At 38.8% G+C, this 13,890-nt stretch overlaps 1 protein-coding gene across 7 annotated transcripts in view; it reads left to right on the top strand.

Moving 5' to 3' along the window:
• Positions 1–290: 290 nt before the first annotated feature.
• The window catches only part of LOC107669149 (glycosaminoglycan xylosylkinase-like), a 32,607-nt gene continuing 19,007 nt past the window's right edge, over positions 291–13,890 (top strand). For 2 of the 7 annotated variants that reach the window (XR_001631953.1, XM_016461273.1), the window contains exons 1-5: positions 291–428; positions 875–876; positions 8,050–8,274; positions 9,234–9,787; positions 13,138–13,224. Coding sequence is in view for 6 of the 7 variants with exons in the window: in XM_016461273.1 (XP_016316759.1) it covers positions 9,411–9,787; positions 13,138–13,224 (464 nt within the window). In the remaining variant the exon portion in view is untranslated. The other 5 variants (XM_016461275.1, XM_016461274.1, XM_016461278.1 and 2 more) reach the window with 5 other exon arrangements.

Below are 13,890 nucleotides of genomic sequence, written 5' to 3'. Positions count from 1 at the left end.
CTTCCCCCTGCTGTTCACCAGCGTTAAGAGACCGTCAAGAAGAAAATATGTATATGTAACTATATGTATAGGCTACTTTATAATATATAAAATCTATGCCATACCAACTATTCTGTGCATTGTGTTAAATATGTATATAGGCTTATAGTATCAAAATTGTATTGCGTTTATTCGCAATTTTATTTCCGTTTATTCTACCGGAATTATTACTGGGGAAAACGTCTCACGATGCTCACAGTTTTGTAATTGGCATTATTTTTTAATTCTCCTATATGCCTCACACACGCGAAGGCTTTGCGTGCGTGCGTGCGTGTTCACACAGTCAGTCAGGATCAGGAAGAGCCACAGAGACTCAAGACACACAAACACAGCCAGCAGCAGTAATGAATGGAGACCCACAAGCGGCTGGATATTGACGATAAACGTATGTCGAACGCTTTGGGGCTTTTCTGTTGAAATGTTTCGTTAGTAGTGCAAGGGTGAGTCGACGCCTTTAAATGTCACGGTTTCACTGTTAGCAGTGCGGATATGCTGTGACTAAAAACTACGACTTCAGCTCACTAACAGCAGCTGCAGACACTCATATATAGAGGTACACCTACAGTGAGCTCAGAACTGTGTCGTTGGATTATATCTGGTTATTTTATCGCCATAATTTGAAGAAAACGAGGGGAATTATGAGCTAACGTTAGCTGGCTAACCGTCGTTAGCACTCGCTTATAAAATACATAGAATGGCGTGAGAGCTTAATTTGACGCACTTTCACTGTTCATTTTTAGTTGTTAAATTAATACATTTTGTGTCAACCGGTTTCTTATGTTTGTGTAAATATAATAAAAGTCAGTATTAGATGTGTTTAAACGTTTGACAGCAGCGGTTCAGTCAGTCCAGCGGCGCCTTACTGACCGTCTTAAATGTAAAAGCTGGTCTTTTTGCATGTATAACTTTGCACTTGAACCTGTTTGTGTAGTAGGTGTGATAAATGTGTGTTAGCGTTTATCTGGAGTTCATATGAATGGCTGATTGTGTATCATTAGTGCCTGCGTGGCCAGGATATGCTGCATGCGGTCCACCCAGTCTCATGATGAATGTACACTTGCTCACCTGCATGTGTCTGATCTGATTAGGAGAGACGTGTCTTCAGACCGATCACTTGACTAAAGACCGAATATCTGCAGAGATCTGGGCTGGTGTGTGAATCAGAGCTTCTTGCATGGATAATACACATTTCGTGTGTGACTGCTCTTCTCTGTTAGATGTTCATGTGTGAGTATTTCCAGAGTTTGCGAGATGGGTGTTGTCAAGAAGACCACTGTGGTCCTCATGGGAGATGTGAGATCTCTGGAGTCCTGTGCTTTTAGACCAGGGCTGTCCAAACTCGGTCCTGGAGGGCCGGTGTCCTGCAGAGTTTAGCTCCAACCCTAATTAAACTAATTAAAATTGTTGAGGCAAGTTGGAGCTAAACTCTGCAGGACACCGGCCCTCCAGGACCGAGTTTGGACAGCCCTGTGTTAGACTGTAGTCTGACCACTGGATTGACCTTCAGGTTTCTCAGAAGCGCAAATCATCGTAGTTTGGTGAACGGAAGCTACAGCGGATATAATTTCTACATTCAATTTACTCCAATAGCTCCAAAAGAAAAGGAAAATGAAAAAAAAACAAGATAGTGTTTCTATGACTTTCTAAAAAAGGAAAAATCTGAGGGAGATTGATTACAGTTGTTAGAAAAGAGAAGGATTTTGCTGTCACTCCCTCAGGCGTTGTATTAGAAACACTCACGCAGCAGTGTTAACTAGTTTACTGCAATTTAATGCCAGTATTGTATTATAAATGTGCATTATTAAAAATAATAATAATAAATAAATAAAATGTGGAGCTGTAGGGACACGTCATCACATTCACACTCGCGCTCCATTGTTTGCTGCTGGCGACCTGGATGAAACGCTTTGAAGGAACACTCCACTATTTTTGAAAATAGGCTCATTTTCCAACTCCCCTAAAGTTAAACAGTTGAGTTTTACCGTTTTCGAATCCATTCAGCTGATCTGCTGTAGCTGTAGCTTGGCATAGATCATTGAATCTGTTAGCATCTCGCTCAAAAATGACCAAAGAGTTTCTATATTTTTCCTATTTAAAACTTGACTCTTCTGTAGCACCGTTATTGAAAAAAATTATATCGCGATACATATTGATATTGAATTATTGTCCAGCCCTAACTAAGACTAGGAACTATACTCTCATTCCGGCGTAATAATCAAAGAACTTTGCTGCCGTACCATGGGTGCAGCAGGCGCAATGATATTACATAGCGCCTGAAAATAGTCCCCAGCTAGGTAACGTCCAATAAGCCTATTTTCAGGCGCTATGTAATATCATTGCGCCTGCTGCATCCATGGTACGGTAGCAAAGTTCCTTGATTATTACGATGTAACTACAGAAGAGTCAAGTTTTAAATAGGAAAAATATAGAAACTCTTTGGTCATGTTTGAGCGAGATGCTAACGGTCTAATCAGATTCAATGATCTATGCTAAGCTACAGCTAAAAGTGCTACCGCCAGACCCGGAGATCGGCTGAATGGATTCGAAAACGGTAAAACTCAACTGTTTAACTCTAGGGGAGCCTATTTTCAAAAATAGTGGAGTGTTCCTTTAAAGCTTAAGTGTATGGAATACCATTGAAACTTTGAACGGCCATATCTTCGTAACGGCGTGGCGGATCTGGACCAAATTCGAGGGATCCCTTCAGCTCAAGGAACCCTCTCGAACGCCGAATCGAGTGTGTGTCTCGAGGCCCCCTTTTGAATGAGACCACCCCCGCCATCGATAGCCCCCGGGGTCTGGGAGTTACGAGCTGTTAAATTTGCGGTCGGGCGCCGACCGATCTGGCGATCCCAGGGGGCTACCGATGAGCGGAGGGTGGCGTTCGAGAGGGCTCCTCGAGCTGAAAGGGATCCCCCGAATTTGGTGGAGATCCACCACCGCGTTCACGAGATAGTGACACCAGCCAACACTTTCACTTCAGTAAGGAGGTCTCTTGTTCAGGCAGCAGCATTCAAGCGTTGTCTTATTCGACCGTAAGTGTCCTGCGGAGGGTGGCGTTCGAGAGGGCTCCTCGAGCTGAAAGGGATCCCCCGAATTTGGTGGAGATCCACCACCGCGTTCACGAGATAGTGACACCAGTCAACACTTTCACTTCAGTAAGGAGGTCTCTTGTTCAGGCAGCAGCATTCAAGCATTGTCTTATTCGACCGTAAGTGTCCTGCGAAGTGGACTTCACATGATGTTCCACCATGATTCCGGTTCCAAGGGAACGTACACATTACATTCAAAGGGCATTAAAGTGCGCGAGACGTGAATTTAAATTGTATTTATTTACAGAGGTATATTATGTCACACTTCTCTAGCAAGTTTCGTCTGTGTGTGAAGACAGTATCGCAAATCCGTGAATGAATGTTCCGAAGTGAAATAAACTTCAATTAAATAAAGTTGAATGGAACTGAATTGAAATAAAGTTGAATAAACTTCAAAATTGTTAAATTGTTAAATGCCCTGCCTCCATTACATATCTTTGTCACATCATTATAAGTGTTTGATCACCACATTTGAGTGATCATTGCAAAAAATGTTTATGTATATTCTGTTTATGTATATACTGTATTACAGTACCAGTCAAATGTTTGGACACACGAATGGGAAAGTGTCCAAACTTTTGACTGGTACTGTACTATAATATACACAAAAAATATCGGCTGATATATCGATATCGACCTTTTTACTCCCTAATATCGATATCGGCCCCAAAAAACCCATATCGGCTGGGATCTAATATATATATAACATTTTAGTTCTTTATCAAGCAATATCACAACATCGGTTACATAAACTGCTGTTAAAATTTTTGGATTCAGTACTTTTTAAGAAATATTTTATTCAGCAAGGAATGTATAATTGACCAAAAAAAAAAAGAAATAAAATAACAGTTAACTTTTTAGTGTTACAACATTTCTATTGAAATTAAATGCTGTTTTTTAGCATTTTGTGTTTATCGAGCAATCTTTAATCTCTGTGTCACGGTTTCCATAAAAACATAAGCAACACCACTGATTTCAGCTTTGATAATAATAATTCAAATTTAGAATAAGAATTTCTTAGGTAGAAAATCATCAAATAATTATTTGTGAAGGATCATGTGACACTGAAGACTGGAGTAATGATACTGAAAATTCAGCTTTGCATCACATAAATAAATTGCATTGTAAAATACAGTCATGGCCAAAAGTTTTGGCAGTGACATCAATTTTGTGTTTTGCAAAGTTTGCTGCTTAAGCTGTTGCGGTGTTCATTCACATTGTTTCTAGATTATTGTGTAGAGTGATCAGATGCATTTTAAATAATTGCTAAAAGCTTCATTGGCCAAAAAAATCAACTTTTCACAAAAAAAAAACCTTTTTTGACATTTTTTGATCCTGACACAAAGGGCCTGTTTACAACCGGTCATTTCATGCGTTTTCGCTGATCGGATATCTATCAGATTGGTAAAAAGTTTCCATTTACACTTGGCCACATAAATGTGTCGTCGTAAAACGGATTTAAATCCGATCTTCAATTCCAGCGCTATATTTAAATTTAACGGAGTTCACGTCAACGGAATCAAAAGATAAGCGCTACATTTTATTAATTATCAGCTCATTTCAAGATCAAAGACCGCAGTAGGAGAGCGCGCGGCGGCATCAGCACTGGAAAGATAAGTTTGTCTTACTACTTTTAATGAAGATGATTGTGTGTTGACCGTCTGCGTCTTACTTTGTTTCATTCGTGGTAGTTTGTGCGTCGGCTTGCTGAAGAGATACTCAGCTAATCGTCCGCGGCGATGCGTGTTGCATTAGCGCAGTCATATCTGACTATAATGTCATATAGCCTATAACACGCTCTCACACGTTTATTATTTTAACATTTTAGGAGGAGTAAAATTTACATATGTGGTTTCAACAACCAGATACATTTACACTGGTCCAGTTTCGTCTGGAATGCGACCCAGACCACCTCCTGATTTATATCCGTCTCGAATGCGTTTCAGAGGGCATTTACACCTGGTCTTTTCACGGCCGGATAGCTATCCGATCAGACAAAATGCATGAAGTGACCAGGTGTAAACAGCCCCAAAATGACCAGCTAACATTAATTGGATAATCATTTCAGCAGCACATGTGAAAGTGTGAATGAGTACTAGTCAGGTGAAATCACTATCATACTAATTAGATTGTAAGAGCAGACTGAAACACTTCCAATCATTGTGTTCTTGTTAGAAATGGTTAGTGTTGCCAATTTAGCTACGTCTTAGCTACCAGTTTTAGCTACTTTCAATTGAAAGCAGTTGGTAACACTGAATGGTTACCTCACATGCAAGGAAATTAAAACGTCAAGGACAGACTGAAATTCTGCAGGAAGTACAAGGATTGGACAGCACAAGACTGGTGCAAAGTTATTTTCTCTGATGAAGCTCCCATCCAACTGTTTAGGACATCTGGAAAATCAATTGTTCGGAGAAGAAAAGGTGAATGCTACCATGAGTCCTGTGACGTGCCAACAGTGAAGCATCCTGAGACCATCAATGTGTGGGGTTGCTTTTCAACCAAGGGAGTGGGCTCTCATAATTCTGCCCAAAAACACTGCCATGAATAAAGAATGGTATCAAAACGTCCTGCAAGAGCGACTACTTCCAACGATCCATGAGCAGTTTGGTGCTGATCCGTGCATTTTCCAGCATGATGGAGCACCATGTCACAAAGCAAGAGTGATAAAGAAGTGGCTCAAAGATCATTACATTGAAATTTTGGATCCGTGGCCAGGCAACTCCCCGGATCTCAATATCTCTGTAAATATTGACTCATATTTTTTTGCCAATAAAAGCCTTTAAAACTTATGATATGCTTATCATTGTTTTTCAGTATACCATAGAAACGTGGAAAAATAATCTACAAATACTGAAGCAGCAAACTTTGCAAAACACAAAATGTACGTCACTGCCAAAACTTTTGAATAGGAAACAGTTGTTTGAAATTGTAATAATTTTACAATATTACTGTTTTACTGTATATTTGATCAAATAAATGTAGCCTTGGCGAGCAAAAGAGACCAAAATTTGACTTTCTCACCTACTCTGGTTCAGAACGCCAGTGACATGTTCAGTTGGACTAAATAACGGCACTCTTGGAATACCGCTTGACCAAACCAATTCGAGAAGCCTAACTGCAATAATAGCTGGAAATTATACAGCTATAATAAAACTCCATGACGGATAACTTGACCTTGGTGATGTGTTTAAATAAACAGAATTCACAACAACAACATTCAGTGCATCACACAAAACCCATGTATATGTTTGCAATGCATAAAAGTGCATGCACATTAGGGCTGCACGATTAATCGCATGCGATATTTAACGCATATCTTATCAGTAAAGCCGGTTCTATGCTGCTCAATGTGAAAGCCCGCAGGTGATGGAGATTTACCGCTGATTACAGAACCGGCTTTCTGACAAGATGCGCGTTAAATATCGCATGCGATTAATCGTGCAGCCCTAATGCACATTATAAACAAATGTAAGATTTAGTGGCCTGAAACTCTCAAACTGACTCCATAACAACATCCGTATTATTGAGCCCTGGATGAGCACTTGTCATGTGACTCCAGTCTAAAGAAATGTCTATTTTTGCTCTTCACAAAGGCACCAGAGAGTATCGAGGCAGATCAATATAGCATTAGAAAAAAAAACATTGCATTGCGTTTTTTTTCTCATGTAATGTTCTATAATCAAAGCAATGTATTTTGTGGATGTCTGCCAAAAGTCTTCCTTTATTCCGTTGTCATGAGTGGGCTCATCCCACATACTAGATATAAGAGAGCAGAGCACAGTAGTAAACATGTATGTGTGTTTAGTAGAAGTCTTTGGAGTGGCAGCGCTCTCAGGCCCAGATAAGCCCCAGGTTGAGATCAGGAAGTGCTGAGAGAGTGCTGGGCTGTGTTTGCCAGGGCTCAGCGCTCCAGTCTGTTTGAGCCGAGATTCTGCTTGGGCGGCTCTTTCACTTTAATGTAAATCCTGAGATCCATCAGGAATGTTGCATGTGTTTGAGCTGTGCATATTGATTGCTGGCATTTGTTGAGTTTTTCCTTTTGTGTGCAGTGGAGCTAAAGGTTTTGAAGTTTTCTATCTTTGGGTGTATGTTAGAATAAATCTTTAATTTATACTGAAAGGTAATTATGGCCTCTGTTGTTATAAGATAGAGTGTTAGTCTAAGATGTCCTTGATTGTGAGCCATTTAGAGTAAAATTCATCACAGTACTGTAGTATTTAAATTTTTTTTTAGCAAGTATGCATTAAATTGTGACAGTAAAGACATTATTACAAAAAATATAAAACATCTCAAAATTCAGCTTTGCCATCACAGGAATAAATTGTATTTTAAAGTACATTAAAATTGAAAAGTTATTTTAAATAATATTAATAATAATATTTAATATTATTACTATTAAAGTTATTAACTATATTTTCTATCAAATTAATTTATAAATTGGGGGAAAAAACATTAAATAAATCTTAAATGTGTCAAGTTCTTAAATAAAGCATAAATATTGTTTTTTGGAAGTCTCACCACATGACATTATTTGTAGTATTTTCAAATATTAATAATCTGTCAAACTGTTTTATTAGAATATTTTTTTCTTAAGATTATGCATATTTATTTGCCAATGTCTATTTAATACAGGTTTTCTTTTTAAGAATCTCATTCTTTTAATGCGTTTTCTTTATCATCATATCAGGACAGCTTTATCACCCTGATGTTTTTGAATTATTTCCCCCACAAGAAAATATCAAAAGGAAATCCAGATGTTAAAAACATGCTTATCTTAGAAGAGGTGTATTCAAATCATTGTATGCATTTTTTATGTGTTTTTGAATAAACAAACAGATCTAGAATGTTTTCACCCACCTGGAATTATTGATGTGCCAGAAGCTTTGTATTCTTATTGTCTTTTGTTTTGCTTTAGGGAGTTCAAGATTGTGCCACAGAAACCAGACTCACCCAGACAGTAACAGACCAGACACACCTGAGCCGCCCCACCCTCCATACGACACCAGGCTGGACTCCAAATCATATATTAGGAGGATTTGAGTTGGCGTGTGTGTGAGAGATTGCCACGTTAAACACAAGTGGCACGAACACAGACACAACCAGGAGCGTCTTATATAACTGAGGAAGCTCCCCTGCATCAGTGAGTGCTCTTATGTGAAGTGCTCTGATTTTATTCTACACCTGTCAGCGTCATGTCTGTCTGTGTTGACTCACGGCAGTCATACCGAACAATATAAATGGTAGATCTGTTCTGAGTCAAATATTGTGCTTTAAAGGAATAGTTCACCCCAAAATGTACTCTCAGCCCATCCAAGATATAGATGAGTTTGTTTCATCACTCAAATTTAGCATTACATCACTTTGCTCACCAATGGATCCTCTGCAGTGAATGGGTGCCGTCAGAATGAGAGTCCAAACAGCTGATAAAAACATCACAATAATCCACATGACTCCAGTTTACCAGTTAATGTCCTGTGAATTGAAAAGCTGCATGTTTGTAAGAAACAAATCCATCATTAAGACGTTTTAACATTAAACCATCGCTTCTGGACAAAATATGAGTCCGAAATCCATAATTACACTTCCTCCAGTTAAAAAGTTCATCCCCAGTTGTTCACTCTCATCAACATCCATAGACATATTTGATTATAACTATTTTGGACTGTTTTCCCTTATAAATGGTGCTTGATCTGTGCATATTTCTCTACTGATTCAGACAAGGTGACATTTTTTACTGGAGAAAACAATATAATGGACACAGGAAGCATTTATTTAAGTATTTTAGCCTGAAGCAACAGTTAAAAGCATATTGATGGTTTTGTTTCTTACAAAAACACAGCTTTTTATTTCACAAGACATCAATTAATGGACTGGAGTGGTGTGGATTATTGTGATGTTTTTATCAGCTGTTTGGATTCTGACGTTACACATTCACTGCAGAGGATCCATTGGTGAGCAAGTAATATAATGGTATTAATTTCTCCAAATCTGTTCTGATGAAGAAACAAACTCATCTACATGTTGCATGGCCTGAGAAGTAAATTTCCAACAAGTTTTCATCTATTCCTTTAAAATGACAACCACTCTCTCTTCTCACAGGAAGTGTCGTCCGCCCTCACTCTTTAACATTCTGGTGGTTCGAGCTGCTCCTGTTCTACCTGACCGGTGGTGGTGTTGGTCAGACAGCGGGCAGTGCCATGCCCCAGGCGTAAGTGCGTGTCTCCTGGCAGACTCAGGCGTGGTGGGCCACCGGTGGGCATCTGGCTGCAGGAGGTGATGAAGCTGAAGCAACGTGTGGTGGTGCTGTGTGCTGTGCTCTTTCTCCTTGGCCTGGCCAAGGTTTTCTTGCTGGATGGAGGGGAGGGATCGGCCACCAGCCGCCGCGACCTGCGGGCCTTCCGTACGATGGAGGCCAGCCTGGCCCTGGCCAAGGGAGCTCGCCTCACGCACACCCTGCAGTCGCCCTGGGAAGTGGCCGCACAGTGGGTGGGTCCGCGGGAGGTGTACCCAGACGAAACGCCCGAGCTAGCCGCTGTGCTGAACGCCCTGGCCACTGCTCGCGTGGAGAGGGCCGACGTAGGCTATAAAGGCACCCAGCTGAAAGCCCTCCTAGTCTTCGACGGAGGACAGAAAGTGGTATTCAAACCCAAGAGGTAAGGAGAGGGATGATTAAGATGGGGAACGAAAGAGAGAGAAAGTAATGAGAATGTGAATGAGGTTAAAATGAAAAGACTTAGTGATTTAGAAAGAGGGAGAGTGAGGGGAAGAGTGAGTGAGTGAATTAGAGAACGAAAAAGCCGGTGACTAAAATAGAAAAAGAAATGAATGAATAAGAGATGTAATATTAATCATTTGTATTTTTACAGTGCCATTTAGAGACCCGAGTGTGCATAACAATGTGGAACAAAAAAAAGAGCATAACAATAGTAATAACAAAACAATAATATAAAGAGGAAGCAATTCAAAATGTGACAAACTATTCAAAACAAATGCCAGCCTGGGTTTAGGAGCAGTGGAGCTGAAGGAAAATCTTAAAGGACTTTTCTCGAATGTTCTTAAATGTTTTCGATTTGTCTGGTTTAGGATATCGGTAATGAGGTTCAGTTTGTTAACATTAGTTAAAAGCATTTGGTATCATGAACTAACAATGAAAAAAAAAAAAAGCTTTTACAGCATTTATTAAACTAGGTTTGTGTATTTTCTACATACACACTGCTTTTTTAATGATCAAAAATGCAGTAAAACAATAACATTGTGAAGTATTATTGCAATTTAAAATAACTGTTTTATATTTTAGTTTATTTTAAAATAAACTATTACTGTGATAGCGAAGCTGAATTTTCAGCATCATTAATCCAGTCTTCAGTGTCACACGATCCTTCATAAATCATTCTGATATGCTTATTTGCTGCTTAAGAAACACTTCTTATCAAAGTTGAAAGCAGTTGTGCTGATTAATATTTTTGTGGAAACTGTGATGCTTAAAATAAATCATTTGTAACATTATAAATATCTTTGCAGATCAATTTAATGAATCTGTGCTGTAACTTGCCAAACAAATATAGTGTATACAAATAAAATTTTTGAACATTTCAAGTTGTTACCTAACATTAAATTATTAGTTAATGCACACAAACATTAATTAAAATAAACCTGTATATATATTTTTTATGAATTAACAAGAATTTACAACAAGAAATGTTGTAAAATATATTTGTTTAAAGGGACAGTTCACCCAAAAGTGAAAATTGTGTCATTAATTACTTACCCTCGTGTCGTTCCACACACCTTCGTTCATCTTTGGAACACAAATTAAGATATTTTTGATAAAATCCGAGAGCTTTCTGCCCCTCCATAGACAGCAACACAACTACCATGTTCAAAGCCCAGAAAGGTAGTAAGGACATCGTTAAAATAGTCCATGTGACATCAATACTTTTATGAAGCTACGAGAATACTTTTTGTGTGCAAAGAAAATAAAATAACGAATTTATTTGGTAATTCTTCTCTTCTGCATCCGCTGCCATTATGGAGAGTACCGCGACGCATGCGTGTGCATTCCTCTGCTCGTAAACAAGGCACAGCGCATCCGTATTGTACACCAGCAGCATCACACGCATGCGTCGTGGTACTCTCGTGATCGTGCGTTGAAGACTGACATGGAAGAGAAGAATTGTTGAATAAAGTCGTTATTTTTGTTTTCGGTTGAACCACTGATGTCACATGGACTATTTTAACGAAGTCCTTACTACCTTTCTGGGCCTTGAACGTGTCAGTTGTGTTGCTGTTTATGCTGGGTGAGAAAGCTCTCAGATTTTATCAAAAATATCTGTGCTCCGAAGATGAACAAAGGTCTTACGGGTTTGGAATGACATGAGGGTGAGTAATATTTATTTCAATTTTCATTTGTGAGTGAACTATGCCTTTAATGCGTTAGGTGTCATGAAATAATCGTGATGTTAACAAACCCTAACTGTAAAGTGTTACCAGAATATTTCAGGAATAAAATAGCTTGTGTGCACTTAGGACACAAAGCTGATCTGTCATTATTTCAGGTGAGTCCAGCTGTCTGCTCTTATCTGAGCCTATTAGAGTTATCATGGATCTACAGAGACTTTAGATAAGTGAGGAAGCTCTCCTGGTGTCCTTAAATCTCTAAGGTCATTGATCAAACACACATTATCTCTGATGACTTCACATCCAGACTGAACTTTTTCAATCCATCTGCACTGAACATTTTGCTTCCAAACATCCGAAGCGCGCGTCACATTATATTGTGTGCCATTTTAATTGGAGTGTGGGATATCTTCCAAATAGGAGGTTCAAAAGTCAGACTTTTTGAGTGGAATGCCATGCTAGTGTCTTAATGCTTGAGGTTTGCACTTTGCAATAACAAGTAAATGTGGTTTGGGTCAAGTATGCTTTAATAAACAAGTAAAGTATAATATAGCCTTTTAGGCAGTTTTTTCTTAAAATAAGCTGCAGTGTTAGTAGTTTCAAAATGATGTGAAAGAATAAATGCACATTTAATTTGACGTAAAAAGTGTGGCAATGCTCTCAATCTCAATAACATCAGTGAATTCTGTATTGAAAAATGTTATTTCAGATTTCCGAGCAGCGAGCTCAGCTTGGCCACAGTATTCATGTTTTCTTTGGGAGAATTTATATAGAGAATTTTACATAAGCTACCCGACAACAGTCTATGTTGAAAAATGGGTCTTGCATTAAGTGGGCGTTGTGTGTGTTGGATACTGTCAATGTATCAGGTCTGGTTTATATTGGAAAACTCAAATAACCTTATACTTGCTCACTACATCCTGCTGTTTAAGGAACAAGGAAGCAGTGTGGGTGCATTTATGTTAAGAGTGGATTGACTAGTTAAGCTCATTACTCTAATACAGTGTCCACACTAAATGTGAAAATGCTGTGTGACACCACACAATCACAGCCAGTCAGAACATATCTGATGTTCAGTAGAGCCCGACCGATATATCATTTTGCCGATATTATCGGCCCTTTCCCTTCAGTAAGGAGGTTTCTTGTTCAGGCAGCATTCAAGCGTTGTCTTATTCGACCGTAAGTGCCCTGCGAAGTGGACTTCGGCCAGAATATCGGCCGATATATTGGTATCGGCCTTTTTTTTAAATTCCCTAATATTGGTATCGGCCCCAAAAAACCCATATCGGTCGGGCTCTAATGTTCAGTATATTGTAATTTGGACCAATGAAAATTAATTTTAGGCCTGTACACACAATGGAACACCACAGAAATTGAAACCAAGAGAGATCAGCAAAATCATGTCGCAGCTGGTTAAAACAAAAACTAACATTTTTGTACAAGAGAAAGCTTTAATTGCTTGCCCACTTTGCACACTTTTTTTTTTTTACCTGAATTCATTAGGACATGGATGTTTTTATATTCATCTTTGTGTCATCTTTTGCTTTTCTCTCAATTACTGTTCGCCTGTCTTATGTCTTTATCTTCTTCATTGTCTTATTATTAGGTACACTAGAGATTATGTGGTTGAAGGAGAGCCGTACGCAGGGTACGATCGGCATAATGCAGAAATTGCTGCTTTCCACTTGGACAGGTAATGTGCAAACACACACAGATGCACAGAGACACACACGCTAGGGCTGCATGATTAGAACAAATAACTCAATTGTGCATTCCTCCAACTGTGGGCAGTGTTTTAGGGTGATAATTACCTTGCTTTACATTGTTTTCTTAACACATTGTTAGAAAACTCAGAAGCCTCTTGATATAATTTTGTATGATGGATTTTCATAGTTTAACATCAAACATCTTTGTTTGGGACAAGGGTACAGCAATAAAATCTTTAAATTAAAGATTTTTGTAGTCGTTAATGAAGACATAGCAAAGAAAATGTTACTAGATGTTTTTAATGTGACCTTCAAATAACAAGAAAAAGTGAATCTGTTAGTTTCGATAAGAATGAACCCATGGGACATTCCCAGAAGCGCTCAGTGCCGTCTTTGCATGTACACATTCAAAACATAAAAGTTGCACTTTCAGAATTGTGCTTGTGAATTACTGCTATTTTGTACATCATTAAATCAAGTCAGCGGAAAAAATCTGATAATCAAATTTTGAATTAATTACACTTGGATGCAATATGACTGGCCAAAACTAGAATGACTGTTTGCTGTCCTGTTCAGTCTGAACTTATCGAGTGTTCACAAGCATGGTGTTAGACACTGAGGGCCAAAAACCTTTTAGTTTTCTACATTCCTGC

This window comes from Sinocyclocheilus anshuiensis, unplaced genomic scaffold, assembly GCF_001515605.1.
Source record: "Sinocyclocheilus anshuiensis isolate Anshui unplaced genomic scaffold, SAMN03320099.WGS_v1.1 scaffold400, whole genome shotgun sequence".
NCBI lineage: Eukaryota > Metazoa > Chordata > Actinopteri > Cypriniformes > Cyprinidae > Sinocyclocheilus > Sinocyclocheilus anshuiensis.
This window is presented reverse-complemented; position numbering and strand designations above follow the sequence as displayed.